The sequence below is a fragment of the Hippocampus guttulatus genome, chromosome 5 (assembly GCF_054856545.1).
Source record: "Hippocampus guttulatus isolate MCC_2025c chromosome 5, RoL_Hgut_1.0, whole genome shotgun sequence".
Lineage (NCBI taxonomy): Eukaryota > Metazoa > Chordata > Actinopteri > Syngnathiformes > Syngnathidae > Hippocampus > Hippocampus guttulatus.
Window position 1 is genome coordinate 14,692,052 of NC_141265.1, and position 18,014 is coordinate 14,710,065.

Sequence of the window (18,014 nt, forward strand, 5' to 3'; positions counted from 1 at the left end):
CTCATAACTTGAATGTTGATTATTGTGTTAAAAAAATTTTTAAGTCAATTTGAAAGTCTCATTGAGTGTGTCTACCTACAGCCTCTCCACACCTTATTCTGATGTTTTCCACCTTGTTATCTATCACGACAGTAGCCTCCCTTAATCTTTGCACACCTGAAAGACCCAACATTGTTACGGGTACAATGGAACGACAATGTGATGCATGTTGCTTACGCGAAGTTTGCCTCTATTACATAATACAGGGATCGCTGCTGGTCTACGTGTATGTGCGTCAGAGCATCTTGGACAGCGTTCTCCTTTCTTTGGCGCTCTTCTGTAACAACCTAAGAGTGCCATATGCAATTTGTCCGATCCAAGTTAACAACTCCTTCCTCAGGTACAAAAAAAAAGACCACACTTTCATCACGTTCGTGATGTAAAACAGCACCGTGATCACAAATACACATTGATTCTTTTGAGTGAGTAAATTCACTTTGACTTTCATTTCATATGCAGTGATGCCTTGCGATAGCAGTTCAATGAATTAGTTCTGCGACTAGTAGCTCAAAAGATTTTCAAGTCATTTTTTCCCAGTTGAAATCAATTGAATCTAATTAGTTTTATGTTAAGCTTGACAGTAAACTCCCAACTGGTTGTGGCAATAAACAACTTGAGGCCTCTTTTTTTTAAATAATGGTTCACTAGTTGTCAATCTGCTGCTTGTTGTGAAGTGAGGTGATTGAATATCACTTCCGCCATCTAGCTTTCGTAGCTCAAATGTTTGCTTGCACATAAAAACAAACAAAAAAATTGGTCAAACACCAGCTCACAACGGCTTGTATCTTGAAAAATTTGTAAGTCAGGTCACTCTTATCCCAAGGCACCACTGTATACAGGATCTCAATTATTCGTTAGCCGCTTGGGTCTTGATTAAGAAGGGGGACAGTTAAAACTCGGGTAACTGGATACTTGCCTGTTATTTAGTTGGCATGAAATGATGCATCGCAGATTCTCCTTTAGGTCGATCCTTCAGAAAATCGGCATGATCTTCTTGCCGCCATCTGCAGCGACCGAGCAGGATGCCGAAATGGACCATCTGTACAGGCCTGTCATGACCTCTGTAAGTTTGACGTGTTGTCTCGAGGATGAGGTTGAATGTGACAGTAATGGCAGTCGTCTGCTCAGGCTTCATACACATATGCAAATCCGTCAGAGGTTAAATCAGGTTCCGCGCTCCCTTTTCTCTGACTCACCCCTCTAATACAATAAAATAAATAATCCCTCCTCACCGCACAATCTATTCAAGCCTGACAATTGGAACAGTTCCTCATTAGCCACGTGTCTTGAAACATACAAACGGCCTGTTCACAAGTGAATGGAAATGAAGGTCTCGGTCATGAATCAGAAAAACATGATATATTTTGCTGGAGGGGGGGGGGGGAATGTACAAGCTGGTGATGGTACAAAATTGCTGGGTAAGCACAAGATAGCTACGTGGCCTTATAATTTGTCTTTGGGTGGGCTGTTCTTTTTTATCCCAACCCAGTCAGCTCCTCAATCAATTCAAAAGCTGTCGTTTAAACTCTCCTTCAAACTCAGCCTCATCAAACTTACTATTCCATCCATTATCTGTGCCGCTTTATCCTCTCCTTTTGCAAATAATTGTCTCCCTTTGCTTTTACTCCTCTAGTAATGCCATACCTTTATTTTTTTTTCGTTTTCGTTTTTCAGTCTTCATCACCTTCTCACCGGCTTCCTTTTTGTGTGTAGAAAGGGAGCCCCTCGTGCTTCGTATCATTTCTCCAAAGATGCTTCATTTGGAGGCATAACTGCTTTTATTAAGAGCAATATATTGCTGTATATCTTAATAAAAGCGCTTGGCCAGTTATTACTTCACAAAACTACAATCTCTCTGAAACTAGCGGGTTCTTTATGAGAGACTCGGTGTGTTTTTTTTCCCCCCTCTCTTTGACCATTAATGTGAAAAAGCATATTGGCTGCATGTTTGAAAGCATTTTTGTTTATTGGTGAAACCCGATGTCAATGTTAAATTGCCGCGATTGTTTATTGAGTACGTTCCGCTTAGTTTTTTTGTAAAATCATAATTTAATATTCTTGAATATTATAAAGTTTGGCCCCAGGGTCGCTTTTATATCTGCTCCTTATCCAGTTAGCATTTTGACTTGATGTTCCTCAGCCGCCGCAAACACATTTATAGGCTTTTTTTTCCTTCCTCCCCCTCAAGGCCTTGACCTGTCATTTAGCTAATGTAGAATTTAAAATGCATATCAGGGATTTTATGCTAATTGCTCCCGACTGTCACGACCTTCCAGACCTACTTCTATACCATCTCTTCTCTCTCTCTCTCTCTCTCTCCTCTACAGTTAGTATGTGAGCTGCTACATGAGGGCCAATCCTTAAGTGTCGGTGTGTCAGCAGAGTCTGGTCAAGGGTGCCAGTGGCTGGCTCACATCAGGCATCTCATCAAAGAGGGATCTGTCCCTGATATCAGTCTGGTTCCTGTGGGCATCTCCTATGATTCTGTGCCAGAGTCACACATGCAGGTAAAATGGCCGTCGCCACACAAAGCACCCTCAAATTTTTTTATACGCATTATCTGTTATTGTTGTGGCCTCTGTCGCAAGTTTGGAGGGTAAATGAAAAACAAAATTATCACGAAGCGCAATCTAATTTGCATTCCTGCTGGCACTTTGTTGTTTAGGTGAGGTTTGCATGTCGTCGATGTTTATTTACCCTCTATTATCTGCACGTCGAGTCCACACTGGAGAGTGGGTGTAACTTTCAGCTAATTGCCATAAAAAGGTTCTTGCCTCACCATCTGGTTCTGTCATTCAGATGTGTTCACAAAGTTCTCATTGGGACACACTCTCTGCGTCACTGTTTCTCCATCATCATACACTCTTGCTCATTAGCGGCACCACATAATGTGCTTTCTAATAGCGAAGCCCCACTATATCATCTCCAAGACACTCTGTGATGCACTTGTATTGAAAATATTTCCCTCCCACGTCTTACAGATGAGCTCTCTATATCGCTGGCTGTTGTCTCTTCTTTGGAGGAAATCTGAAGGAATTGTTAGGATTCATCTCGCCCAGCCCTTTTCTCTTAAGGTGAACACACATGAAGAATATTTTGTGGCCGTTGTGTGGAGTGCTCACGTCTCCAAAATCACGATCATACTTTTTAGGAATTTGAAACAATGGCATCTTGCTTAACAAAACACTGTTGTTGGAGTTATTATAGCTTAGATTGATAGCATTGTGTGAAAACTTTTTTGCGTGCTCAATCACTCACTTATTACCATAAAAAAAATCGAATTTATTGGTCTTTGATTAAAATGGTTGAGTCAAAGTCTGCATTCACGCTGATAAAAAGTAATTACACAAAAGCTTATGTCACCATCCCAAACTTTTTTGGTCTTAAAGCCATGAGCGATGCAATAAATAATCGATGAGACGGAATAAATCTGCACGCCTATACCTTTGTGGCTGACCAATTAAAAGATTTGTTCTCAAGCTATTTTCAACACTTTAAATTGGTTAATGATTTGTTCTTAAGACATGCCCCATAATTTACAACCGCAGTTTGCCATCTTTTGTGGGTGGTTCTGACCACCCTAAGGCCTCATCAGTATAGTGTGAGTGAGGGCTCTTCATTCAAACGTTATTTTGAATCCCTCACAATATTACATGATGTATGAAATGGAGCCATACAATATTAGCGGTTACACACACGCAAAGCTGGTTATAAATGTGAAACAAGTTAGGACAATGCAGATGGATCAATCACTGGAAAAGCGAAATATAGACACCGAAATGCCATTGGATCATGAGTGCAACAGTGCAAGGAATGATTTTCATAATTTTACAGACACAGGAATATATATTTATGCTGTTGACAACGCACAAGAGAACAGCTAAATGTACCGTAGCGGCTAATGTGACGTAAATATATGGTAGTAATAAAAGAGGAGGCTCCATTGCACACAATGCTTGATAATCTGTGTGTGTGTGTGTGTGTGTGTGTGTGTGTGTGTGTGTGTGTGTGTGTGTGTGTGTGTGTGTGTGTGTGTGTGTGTGTGTGTGTGTGTGTGTGTGTGTGTGTGTGTGTGTGTGTGTAGGAGATGTACGCATCCGGCAGGTGCAGAGCAGTTGAATGGCGCCCTCTACAGGACTTGTTGCTGCCTGTTATCATTAACGAAAGGTAATCTCACGTATCAATATCAAACACACACACACACACACACGTTTTGTCTTGGAAATTCGCCACAAAATTTAGTTGGACCCGGCATTTGAATGAATAATAATAATAATAATTCTATATTTTAAATCTTGCACTGCCACAGTAAAGGTTCGATGAACATCCTCAGTGAGTAGCCTCGGCTTCTGACAGGCAAAGAAAAGAGCGCGTGTGCAAAAGGGAGGGAAAAAAAGGGATTCAGTGAGATGAGAAGTGATGAATGGCAGAATGGGGATAGTTCGACTGGAGTGTTATCAGCGTGTAATTTCGTTTTCTTTTATTTGACAATGTTAACAAGCTTTGGTGCTAGCCATCATACTAGGAAATAACGAGGGGATTACCTAACATACTGTGAATATTTGTAGCGTATCGCATTTCACTGAAGGCCCTGGCAAATCTGTCAAACAACAGTGACAGATGTAAAATACTTTCTCAGCTCCACTCTCTATCCAAGCAATGATGCACAATGCTCCAGAGAGCTTTATGGAGTACACTTCGGTCCAGCAGTGTTATTTTGCACGTGATGAGCTTCCCTCGTCGACAGAAATGACTGAAAATGCCTTTCATATCTTGTCATTGAATGAAGCCCTGCTACTTTTCATTTGTTGTTGTTCCTTGAAGTTAAAACACGACAGTATATGGCCATCAGTTTATTTCATCCACCCATTTCTTTTCCCCATGAGTCTTTCTCTCAGCCAAAGGTTGTTTCCGTCCTCATGACGGCGTTAAGGAGCAACGGGGCCACTCAATCAAAGGGGGCCACTTGGTCCGGTCTTCGCTTGTTTAGCTCAGTGTTCCTGAGGGAAATATAGGGCACCACTAAATGCTCCACCGTGCACACCGGCGAGTCACTGTGTCATCTTAATGCTTGCTGCTGAGCAGGAAATGTACAGTGGGGGACACTGACACTCTGAGAGATGTGTTGTATAATCCACAGTTGGAGCATTAAAACAAACAACAACAAAAATCTCCAGCTGCAGACTTGTGTGAGCGATATCTGTATTTGCTCAAGCAGTGTGATCATTCCACCAAGGATTGACATCTTATCCAATATTGATTCGGGCTGTTTGCTTTTTCTATCAAGCACTGAAAGTGAGTTTGGTCAGAGGAAGATATCGTGGCTTCTGCCTTCTTGTTCTGCGTCAAAAACCGCAGAGCAAACTCATCAGGAGAGCGAGCTCAGCATGGCGATTGCCGTCCACCTCATCTTCTGTAAGTAGGAGATAATATTCCCCTGCTGCTGTGTAAATGAATCCCCGTGAGATGTTTTAATCACGTTTGCATTGTGCAATGGTATTGAGGATTTGTGAGTTTTGCTCTCCTTCCCAGCTGTAACCTCCTGCATGGCAGTGATGTCCACCAGTCTGCTATCCAGTCTTTTGCTGTACAGACACCACAAGGTAAATGTATCATCCATGTGTTCCAGGATCAAGCAAGCAACAGCATACACAATGCATACATTCACTAAACATGCAATTTGAAAGTCACATTTTAACATTAACAGTCATACATGTGAAGATTAATTCAAAAAACATAAAACAAACACTCCTGAATGATGTAAGTATGCGGCAAAGACTCTCATAACCCCAGCTAAACTTAGCCCGTCACCAACATATAAGCTTGTCTATATCGAGATCGATCACCTCAACATAGTTCCTTATCAGCCAGTGCTGTTCGAGGTCTGGGCCGATATTAGATTCTGATGGTATGCTAATCGTAAGCAAAAACAGTGTGGTATCACGATATTGAAATGACAGCTCTAAAATGTACAGTATTTTTTGGCTATGGGGTAAATAAAATCAGCATTTTAATAGAATAAATAAATGAATACCGGTAAATAGTTCTTTACATTATTCAGTTTTAATTCTTCTGAGCAAGTCACAGTGTCCCATCACTGCTGAGCTATTTGCAGAACAGACCCTACTCATGTTTTTCATGTTTGTTTTTTTTAAGGAGAATGCAAGGACACCCGTATAACTACTGTCTCTTTCATCTAACCTGCCTCTATCCCCCTTACTCTTTTCTCTTTTATTTTCTGTTTATCGGCCGGGAGCACCGCAACTCATTTTCACTCGCTAGCTTGCAGGCCTCGCCACAGTGGCGGGGTTGGTGGCGACTGTCAAAGTGGGTGGGAGGAGGCTGGGGATGGCCGACCTCACTGCAGCCTTGCTTGGAGGGTGTGAGAAACAATGCGTCTGTCAGGAAGGACCGCTGCTGGCGGCTCGCTAGATGTCCGCCTCCATCGCTGATGGGCAAGGAGGGGCTGTTGACGAGGCAGTGGGGTCCATGGCGGAGCGGCCTGGTGGGCGGCATTGCCAAGCAGGTGCGCTGGGAGAGGAGCACGTTGCTCACCCCCACCACTCCTCCCCCTCACACCCTCGCTAACATATGTTGAGGCTGCTCGCTCCTTGTGAAATGTGTCACAATTAAAAACACAAAATGTCAAGGAAACGCAAAGCCCATGCTGGTACAGTGGATTCTTAGACTGGTGGTCACTGAATTGTGGAATTGAGAGCTACTTTTTGGGTACTGATGAATTGTGAAGGGCTACCAGTTTGATGCACAGATCTGAAGTAACACATTTGCATTGCAACATTTTGGGATAAATCATCTCCTCATTGTTGTTCCACTGCTAGCTTGTCTCCGGCAGCACTCGTGTTTGCTCATACACTACAATACTGAACTTGCAACAACAGGTTTTTATTATGATATATATTTTTAATAGATCCATAGACGACTCGTGGTCCTTGGGGGCTTATAAGGTCTGAGACGATACAGTATGCCTGATTTCAATTCCGAGACTTCAGTCTAGAGTCATAAGGTTCCAAGAAATCTGATGGAATTCTTCCATAATTTCACAGCAATTGTGAGAAGTTCTACTGACGTTGATGATAAATTAACTTCCTGTTGGGCAGGGTGTGAGCACATCCGTCTTGTGTCGTGATGTCAGCTGGCTCACGGAGGAGCTTTTGTTCAGAAATAAAGACGTCGGATTTGGAGGAAGTCTAACAGAGGTGGTCCACTACTCCGTGACACTGCTGGCCCCTCACCTCATCATCGCTGCAGTCCCGTCAAGGTATCCTCATCCTCCAGAAATGCAATATAAACGAGTATGACTCAGAAAACCTTGCACACCATATCTTCTTTTGACCTCCAGGCAAGACCCTTTAATTGTGCCTCGTCCTACTTTTGCTGCCGCACATCACCTTGACCTTCAGTCCCAGATTGTCACACATACTTTTATTTTGGAAGCAGTCGGTGGTGAGTGATTTTTCATGCATGTATTTTTGTAAGATGGGAGTACTTTCCGTTCACATTTCAGCCCGAAAGTCATGTTGAGACCTTATGTTCTCTTCGCGTGGTGGTGTTCGTAGGAGGCTTTGGCTGCGACTTGTGACAGTTGCCTTGGCAGGATGGGAAATCGATTTGAAACATGATATTTTAAAAGTTGCACTTCTTAATACTCAGTGTTAGCAGACGCAACAAGCACAAGACTGCCTATGAGCTTTTTCGTCTGTAGCCACAGAGGCTTGAGTGGCCATTAGTGCAACGACATCCGTAATTTGTTCTTTCTACCATTATGTTGAAAAAGTTTATGCTCTCCGGTTATGCTGTTTCGCTGCTCTTGTGCTGTCCTTTACTGTCAATGCTGTCAAGCCCATTGCAAAAGACTGAACAAAGCAAGCAATTGTTCTGGATTTTTATTTTATTTTATTTTTTTTAGATTTTTTTCATGTGTGCTTGTTTATGTATTTCACAACTGGGGTTGAACGACTATGGAAAATAATCAAATTGCAGTTTTTCCCCTGAAAATTGGGATGGTGATGTTGTATATGATTTTTTTTCAAGGTTCTTTTCAATTACATTTTGAACAAGCTCCTATTTCATTTTTATCACAATAAATAATACCAGGTCTTTATATAAATGATAGGATAAGAAAAAGGAATCATGAATATGAAAAGTCCATTTCTTTGTCTACTACATTTACATGTGTAAACCTATTACTTCAACATGTAGTTTTTCAAATGTAAGCATGCACCAGGTGAATATCATTTTGCCACACAAGTGTGGCGTATTCTACATATACGATATTGCAAATTAGTAGGAAATCAAACTATAATGCAAACAAATCTGTGTCTTGATCACTTCAGCATATCCAACTAAACAAGTGGACTGCACGTGCAAGTGGACACTAAACTTATCTACAATTAAAAATGAATACAATGTGCAGAGCCTATATCAAAAAAATAAAATAAATCTCAGCAATCTCCAGTCAGTAACATCACACATGCTCAAGGGTAAAGAAAGTAAGAATATACCTGCTTATTTGATGTAACATTTTGCGATTTAAGGTTTATTTAAAAATATATAGCTAGCTCCATCCTTTCACATAACTCTTGTACATTGTGATCAATGGTGAAGAGGACAACCAGTGCTTACTTTCACCCCCCCCCCCATCCCCCCCAAAAAAACTAATGTGCCAGAGGAGACAAATTCTGATCATGAGTCGGATTCATTTTGTGAGGAAATGGTCATGACGAACAAAATTCAGGAAATTCTATTTTCGGGTTGAGTGGCTGCATATCTTTATCAGGCTGAGGTATTTCAGGGACGCCGAATCACTGAACTGCAAATTCTGCTGTCGATACCCACAACATGCAGAGAACATGACAATACAGGCACTCCCCTTTTACTATTCAAGTATTTATCAGTAATACAGTGAAAATGAGTGGAAATGTTCATATTTACTTTGCAAGTCGAACTAGGAGAGATAGTCACATAGGGCTGTTTGTTTTTTCGCCGGAGGACATTGTTAAAGTAGCAGGAACTCTGAAGTAGAAAAAAAAAGTCTCCATTTCGTTTAACCACTAGGCGATGTAATTTTTTTCAAAAGATGTTTTCCTTTAATCGCTCAACCGCTCTTTTCAGCTTTCTTGGGTTCTATCAAAGCATCATTCTACCTTCTCTCCGCCCTCTAATGAAGCTTTGCCGGCTCCGTCCGGAATAGACGGCTCTCAATCTCAGTCCCCACGCTCACTGGCCATCTGCTCAACCTTGATCTGCTGCCTCTCCTCTCCCACACTTGTACTGTAGATTGCTCTTATTTTTTCTCATCTTTCCTTTTTCAATGTGGTTGGTCAAACCTGTTCTTGAGAGTCTGGTTCCTATTGATGACTCCGCCACAGTGGGCACTTGAGAGTTAATATGTTCCTCTTAAAGTTTCACATCCAATTCTCTCACTCGCACACTGTCTCTCCAGAGCCTCCTTTTCAACAGCACTGTAGATATTCTTCTGGTCCAGGTTGTACGTATCAAAAGTCGTGAAAACATACTATATCGTTTTCTGCAAAGACACACTAAGCCATATATCACTTGCTGAAAAGTCTGGTCTGAACAATGCATTTAGATCTACTTCTAAAGCTCAAAAGAGAAATGGGGGAAAAAAATTCTGTCATGTCACAGCACTAAGAGCAAAGATATTCGGTATACACAAAGAGTTTGAGATTCCAAACTCAAGGATATCAGAACCTTGGCGGTGCTGCTGCTTTCCAGCCATTGCCATGGGAACCATTAACGTCCGCTAGGTTGATGACGTAGATTTTTAGCTGCTCTGTGCTGTTTCCAAAGCACTTGAGTGACAGTTGACTCAATCTCATTTGCATTTTTAAACACATTGAGGTTGTTTTGTTGTTGTTTTTTTTTAAAGGCACGTACAATGCCTTTTGATAATGCATCTGTGCATCAATCATTATGTAAGCGCGGTTTATTTCGGTTGCGGAAGTGAAGATTGTGGGCAATGGGCGTTAGGAATCAGAGGCTTTGCTCTCAATTGCTCAAAATAAGCCAAACTGTTACTACGGGTGTCCCGTTAAAACTTTTTCACCTCTGCAGCAATACCAATATGGCAGCCTAGAGTATGGATCACTAGATAATAATCAGATACAATATCATCATGAATGATACATGCTTTTATTTATATATTTTGTGTGTGTGAAACATGACTGGAAAATTGACACCAATTTAATTAATTGACACAAAATTCGGTCAACGGGTCCATCACAACTGCCGTAGACCCCGAAGTTGAACAGGAAGTCGGCCATTTTGGTTTGAAGCAGCCATTTTTGTGGGAATTCCAGGTTTCTGCTCGGGAATTAGTCCAAATGATCCCCAATTGGCAGCAGCTACCCTTGACCAGTGTTTCCCAAACTTTATTGAGCCAGGGCACATATTTTACGGCAGAAAAAAAACCCAACTCAGCGCATGCTACCAAACAAAAATCTCACCGAAAGGATATAAAGTACACTGAAATGCCATCCAGTGGAAGAGCTCTGAAACGTTCTGTCTGTCACCAAACATTGGAATGGAATAGCTAGATGAACTAATAAAGATTTAATTTGTATGAAATAAATCTCAGAATTTCTTGCCTCATGCCTGATTATCTTAGAGCACACCGGTTGGGAATTGATGTCTGTGGCAAATAGACGATGCTAAATTACCAACCTTTTTTTTTCCTATTGCCATCTAATGTGGTCATGCGTAACATGGAAGTCTGATGATCATTTCAAAGACAATTTTGATCGAACCTTTTAGGCACATACTAAGTTAAGTGCAACACAATATTAGTAACATCTCTCCGTACGATGAAGCACGCACGGTGAGTTCCTCTGAGTGTTTCAGGGCATGCCTCATTCCATTATCCATTAACTTATACATTTGGTAACAGCTCTCCACATTGAGTGAGGCGAACTCACTCTTTTTCACCCTTTTCAAACTGTCCTCTGTAAATGTGCTGAAATACAATTTCACGACACTCTATATGCTTACAAGTGGCATATATATATATATATACAGTATATATATGCAGTCTGTTTGTTGATAAAGTAATACATGTACCCCCCCCCCCCCCCCCCCCCCCCCCCCAGCATGTGCAGTGTCAGCCATGCTATGTGAGATTGCCAGCAGTGGCATCAGCAGCAAGGTGAGGGCCGACAGTGCAGATGGAGACGAGGTCAAAGGCGACTTGGAGTTTGATGTGGTGCTCTGCCAGTTGGAGCTGACCGAAAGAGCCCTGCAGCTCTGCCATCTCCTGCCTCCGGGCTTTAGACCAGTGAGTTTCCATTCATATCACACACGCACACGCGCACATCCGGTGTTCTCTCGTTCAATGGGTGTTTAATGGGGCTTAACAGTGACTCACCCTGCACCACTGGTGCTGAATTGTGTGCTCATCCTGTGTGTTTCGGCGCATGTACATGTGTACACGCTCCATCACGTTGAATTCAAGGGCTCCGAATTGGAGGCAGATATACTGCGCCTTTTCTCTGTTAGCCCCCCTTTCATATGAGTGTTTTTTTCTGCTCTGCTTGCAGCAGTGTTGCTCAGCCTTTTCCTCCATGGCAAAATATCACTCCCATTTATGCATCACGATGGACGACTCCGCTTCTCCTCTGAACTCATCTTCGTTTTCACCTCACAGTCTATGCTCTTTGTCACCTGTCTTCCTCCGCTCGTCTTCCATGATGAGAGTGAAGCTGTTTGTTCCTCTGACCTTCTCTCTCAATTTTTTTCGCCCCATTTTCTCCAGCCCTGTCAGTCTTCTCAAAGTTTCGCCCTGGATGCAATTGACAGTTTGGTGCGATGTGGCATCTTAATCATGGAAGAAGTAAGATGCATTTTTTTATAGTCCCTTAAATGTATACTGAGACATAACAACACAATTCAATTGCCGATCAACCACTCTCATGTAGAATGTGTTCTTACCATTGGAAAATATTGAATTAAAAAGTTGGAGTGTTTTTTTTATTTTTATTTTTTATAAATGACGTGATCTTTGCGCACATAAACGGATGCTCTCTGTTTGCCTCCAAACATTGCAGATTATCTTTCTCTACAGGTTCAGAGGGACAATCCAATCTGTCATTTCTGGAAGAGAGAGGGCATGCTAACATGGACCACCACAGATGAGCCGTATCAAAGCGATTCTGAATGCGAGGAGCAGGACTTGCATGCCTACAAGGTACCTGAACAATACCGTGGAGGTTTTTCTCCCTCCATGACGTGCCACTGAAAAGCACCAGAGGTTCGACTGTATGTAGGGAGAATCATGCCGCATGTTGACCCACTTAACAGACGATGGCAGCTTATGGGGGTGCAAACAGGCCACGACAAAACTAGCCAAGCCACAGCACGACAGACTCATTTGTGGCAAGTACATCTCCATAACAAAAGCGGCCACACAGCCGAAACGCATTACCTGAATACCAATTAGCAATATGTGTGTCAGCTTTAATAGAAGCCTGTCATGAAATGTTATGTGTGACTTTTCAAAGCATCACGGGGCTTCTAATCAACTCCCAAAGTGTGGGCAAAGTGACTTGGAGGTGACAATGTTACAATGCTGGGGGGGAAAAAAAAGATGTTAATGAATAACATCAAAGCACGACTGACCACAACTGTCATCCATCCACAAACCTCTCCATTTAGGCTTGCTTCTTTTTCCTTTGACTTTGACAACAGAAAATAGTTCATGATTCCAATCTTCCCCGGCAAGTTCCTTTCAGAAATAGATTTTTCATCCAAATATTGTTTTGACACAAAGCTTCGAGAGCGTCGGTTAGTGCAACTCTTGCCTCAGAGAACATTTTCAAAGCTGCGCATGCTTCAAAAGTGTTATTGCATTCAGCTTTCTTCTCCATGAGCGGTCTTCCTCTGTGCTCAGTCTTGATTTCGAAAGACAAAAAGGGAGCGCGTTGCATTCAGTTGATAGATATTTAATGTTTAATGCTGCTTTATTTAGATTTTCAGAATGTTCTCAAGCGCTGCTTTCCCAGTACATACGGTGTGTTTTGTTGGTCTCTGCTCTTATATTACTTGGTGTTTGTTACCTGTAAGACCTTGACTGTTCAGTGCTGTCTATTTCAAAGAAACTTTCTGGATGTTGCATATCAAATATTCATGTGCGGACTACTTCTGTTTTTCATCACCCTTTTCATAGCTTCTTATCCCTTATTTACTTGAGACCCTGCTTCGGTGAATTAAAAATAAATCCTCAGTAGTGATATAATTGATTGTATCTAATGCACAGTCACATCTAGTTCTTATCAGATCTCTCTACCACGGGAGAGGCTCATTATAATATACATTTTCACGATGGCAAGCTCATACTCTTCTCCTGCCTTGGCCACCCTCAGCTGCCTGAGCAAAAACACGTATCGCTCCCTGACAAGTATTGTCTTCTCTTTTCGGCAACTGACCACTGTGTGTTCGTTAGCCCACCTGAATACCCTTGACATCACACAAAGCAGACCTGGATCAGTTCGGTGAGATAAGATTTGCTCTCGTAACCAGCTCTGCTGTCAAGGCTGAGGATTTACTTCCATTTCACTGAAATTGTTACATTATAATTTGTTTCTTTCGAAGTTTGGATGGCTACTCATCTCGCATAATATCCTCTAACATGTTGCAATGGTGTCAAGTAAATACACTCAACAGTTACGCGCCCTTCACGATCTAATGAGATCCAAGGCAAAGGTGCATCAAAAAGTGTCCCTCATAGGTACAGTGGTACCTCTACTTACAAAATTAATTGATTCTGGAAGAAATTTTTTAACTTGAAAGTAGAGACGCTTTTTGCTGATAAATGCCCTAATCCGGTCCAAGCCCCCCAAAATTCTGACATAAATGTTTTCTAAAGCATAAAAATGCATGAAAATATGTAACAAAACTTCGTATGAAAAGATGTTTGTAAGTAGAGGTCCCATTGTATTCGTACTTGCTATTGATTTGAGCTAGTAGTGACGTGTACATCGTCGTGATACTTGTTTAGTATTTTATCGACGTGCTAGTGGATTGATATTTGAAATCGCTTGACTGTAAATTCTCTGCAGAAGTACCTAATTGTGCGTGAATTTTAGTTTTAATGTGTGCATGTGTGTGTGTCTTTGAACAATTCATACAGGCCTTCAATACTTAACATAGAAATCACTGTAAATCTGGAACTGATGAATACTCAGAACATCTGCTCCTTAATAAGCCCCAAAATAGGTAATACAGGCAAGGTACTACACTTTGCTGTCAACACAATTTGTTGATAAGACTGTAGATCACCTGAAGGTGTATGAACAGTGTCCATGCAAAACCTTGGACAACAAAAATGGCATGGGCTTAGAATAAGACTGAAGAATATGGGTTGATTTTAAACAGGTTCAAATGGCCATTCCGCAGTCTCGTGCAGGAAAATATTGAGATTCCCATTACAGGAAAAATATGTCAAGCTATATGACAGCTTCCTTTGAATCTCTGACCTTTACACCGGAATAGTCACCGGATCATTCAAGGAAATGTCATGGTACCCTGCTTCCTTATTGTTGTTCACTCGTACGTGAACCTCAGTGTGAAAGTAACGGACCGGCATGGAGACCTCTTCTGGGGCCCCTGAATGTTTTTATGAACTTTCATAACAGTCCATAGCACATTTGCTGAGTTATTTCAGTCTAAGGCAAAAACAAAAAAAAAGAACCGACAGGCTGCTGGACAAAATGACAGAAACCAAAATTAAAAGATCTTTTCTGCTGGATTTCTGTACGGCTTGACATGCCAGCTGACAGAGACTTTTCACAGGGAGTTCAGCCTAGCGGAAAATGTTCTTTCCATCGTCAACTTTTCCGATCATCCTGCCGTTGACATTCCTATCAACCTCTTTCGTGCCCTCTCGTTCCTAGATAAGCCAGCCAAATCAGTGTCCCGACATGCTCTTCTTCCTCTGCAACATGCTAGCCGGACGTCTGAGGGCTCTCTCCTGGACCACCGCTTTCCTGGACCACCTACGCACACCTCTTCCTGGTTTAGTTTCTTTTTTTAACTTTACCTTTCCTGAGAAATGAAAGTCACGCACACTGGTGACCTGAGATTCAAGTGACCCAACTTGGGAGTTTTTCAAGATATGAACCGTCATTTAGCAGTGTTTCTGCTAATTTTGAGATCTGAGCAATGTATGGTGACAGTGGCAGTCAACCCAACTCATTTCACAATAGGCAGTAATTTGGCAATACTGAACAATTATTAAAAAAAATAAAATAAATAAATTCAAATTCAAAGCGTTGCCTTAGGACAGTCTGCTTAGCTTAATGCTAACAAACAATGCAAACTATTACAGACAGATAGCATCTGTGTTTGGGGGTTTTATAACCCATGAAGCAATTGATATTTTAACTTCAAGGGTGAAGCAATGCATGTAAACAGACAAAGAGACGTACAATCGCAATTGTATTATGCTACTCAAACTGTTTATTCCTTTACGTCCTATTTTCTGTTCTGACTACATTTTAAAAAAGTACAATATTATAGAGTGCTATTTTCCTTATACAATACAACCCCACTGAAAATTGTTTTTGTTAGGGTTTAATGGGAGGCTGGAACGGATTAGTAACATTTTGATTCATTTCTAGAGAAAGAAATTAGGCTACGAGTGTGCGGGCATGGAATGACTCAAGCTAATTTGTCAAGACACTGCTGTAAAAGTCAGCAAAGTCATTTATGTTAAGCATGGATTCAAGACACTCGCTTCATGGGCACAGGCAGTAAATTCCTTCTGCACGTGTCTCACCTTGTCCGCCACACACTGTTGCAGTTAACAGGGGGACACAATTTATGATAATTAGGTTTAATTATACATTGCTTCACTGGTTTGCACTTGTAAAATAGTTTAGAATGTTAAAAATGATGATACATGAACTCGACTCACCGTCAGCACTTCCCAAGTTAAACTGTGCCCATTTTCCATCCCTCCCCGGCCCCTCATGTACGACTCATATGTTCAATGAATATACGGTGGTTCCTTGCGAGACAAGTGATCCGAATTCAAAGTTGATGTCTTTGCTTTGGCTCGCCAGAAAAAGGTGTGATACGAGCGGTGTATTGGCGCATTGAATGCACCTCAACTCACTTCACAACAAGCAGATGTTGGCAGATAGGGGAGGAATTCTTCAAAAATGACTCTTGATGTTGACATTTACTGTGGAAACAGATTTACTTTTTCTGTTTATTTCAGCAGCGGTAGGTGACTTGTGATGCAAGTGTCTCAGGTATCTCAAGGCACCACTGTGTTACTAAAACCAAGGGATGAGATTATTTGACAGGTTCATTTGAGTTGTATCATTTACGAGAAAGGAGTTTCAAAACAAACGAATCGGAGGTTGACTGGCACCAAATACAGAATGGCGTTCAAACTTTGAGGTTCCGCTGTATTAGCATGTCTTTTGGCGCTTGGGCACATTTGTATGTCGTCTATTTTATAGAGAACAATAAATGACTTGTGCGGACTCTGAACATTCACGTGGAATAACACCCCATCTTCTCTCCGGCAGAAGGCGATTTTGTGACTCAGTTGTGCTCACACCTGTGTGATACAGCAACTGAGAAGAAACGGTACTATGGTGAGCACATCTCCCTCAAAAAAAAAAAAAAAAAAAACACACACACACCTCCGCACATACAAAGACAAAATCCGAACAGCCTAATTGAAACCACTCAGTGTTACACAATGGAAAAATTCGACCAGTCCCAGTGGTAATGGCTTTGTTCCATTATTCCGACGTGTTATTTTCTTTATTGGATATATGTTTGTTCTTTTGAATGATGCGTGCCTTTGTGTGCCATCTCACAGAGACCTGCTCACAGGAGGCTGCTCACGCTGCAGTTGGAACACTAATAGACCTGGGGGTGAGTGCCAGGCTTTATATATGCTGTGTGTGTTCAGTGAATATACACCATAAAATACATTTCTATGGCATCACCTCAAGTAACTACAGCGACTCTTTCTTGCCCTTCTGGAATCGTGCGATAAAAGTGTGTAAATGAACTTTCTTTTGACTTTTGAGCATGTTTCAGGGTTGTGACGGCGACCTAATCTGACTGAATAAAACAAACGTTGTCGAGGCCAGATAAATGCTTGATGATCGCAGTTTGAGATTCAGCGCAAGACGTAGGGCCACGAGAGGTCGTCTTTCAGAGATGAGTAGACGCAATCTCGTCTTGTCTGAGTCGTCGAGGTTCGAGGACAAGGAGAAAGGGCTTCATTTCAACATTTCTACAAAGAGCCGACGTGAAATGTATTCTCCTGATGCAGGAGCACTCGGGTAGTGCATATTGCGCACATCAAAGAAAACTCCACAATCTCCCGCAAATATGATTGACAAGTCAGTCCTTCAGCCTGCGCAGGCATCGGTCTGCTCCCACTTTGCGAGATGGCAATCGCTGCCTTAAAAAATAGAGCATCATTGACCTATATATCTGCAACGACTCCCAAGAAGCAATTAATAGCTGATCAGGATCATCAGTCAGAAATTGTTGCCGTCTTGTGATTTTTAAAATGGATTCTACTGTTTAAAGAGGACGTTATGGAGAAATAACATTTAAATCCACTCTGTAAGTGTAATTCGGAAGCTTGGTGAAAACACAACAGAACAACTCTCTTGATGGGGGACGGCGTGTATATGGGCCATTCCCCCGAATCTGGGCCATTTATTTGCATCCCCGGGAAATAGAGATACAGATGCATGATAAAATTAACTGTTAAGTAACTTGTTTTTTTTTCTTTGCCGGAACACTGATCTGAATGCATATTGAATAAATGCAATTTAAAAGATCACACTACTTTAAACATCCAAAAGTAGCATTTCTGAATATTAGGCTTTCCCAAGAAACGTAATAATTTAAATCCATTACAAATATTTTGTTCATATTTGTATTATTCCTTTTCCCAACTATGGCAC

The 18,014-nt window shown here is 41.6% G+C and overlaps 1 protein-coding gene across 1 annotated transcript in view; it reads left to right on the forward strand.

The window, feature by feature from the left end:
- Nucleotides 1-18,014, forward strand: part of gpat2 (glycerol-3-phosphate acyltransferase 2, mitochondrial) — a 68,262-nt gene that overhangs the window by 47,438 nt on the left and 2,810 nt on the right. The window contains exons 9-23 of the mRNA XM_086112171.1: nt 246-379; nt 1,003-1,102; nt 2,367-2,546; nt 3,021-3,113; nt 4,124-4,206; nt 5,327-5,454; nt 5,572-5,642; nt 7,158-7,318; nt 7,400-7,503; nt 11,166-11,350; nt 11,828-11,905; nt 12,137-12,259; nt 14,964-15,084; nt 16,608-16,676; nt 16,907-16,962. Coding sequence (XP_085968297.1) covers nt 246-379; nt 1,003-1,102; nt 2,367-2,546; nt 3,021-3,113; nt 4,124-4,206; nt 5,327-5,454; nt 5,572-5,642; nt 7,158-7,318; nt 7,400-7,503; nt 11,166-11,350; nt 11,828-11,905; nt 12,137-12,259; nt 14,964-15,084; nt 16,608-16,676; nt 16,907-16,962 — 1,686 coding nt within the window. The remainder of the gene's footprint in view (nt 1-245; nt 380-1,002; nt 1,103-2,366; nt 2,547-3,020; nt 3,114-4,123; nt 4,207-5,326; nt 5,455-5,571; nt 5,643-7,157; nt 7,319-7,399; nt 7,504-11,165; nt 11,351-11,827; nt 11,906-12,136; nt 12,260-14,963; nt 15,085-16,607; nt 16,677-16,906; nt 16,963-18,014) is intronic.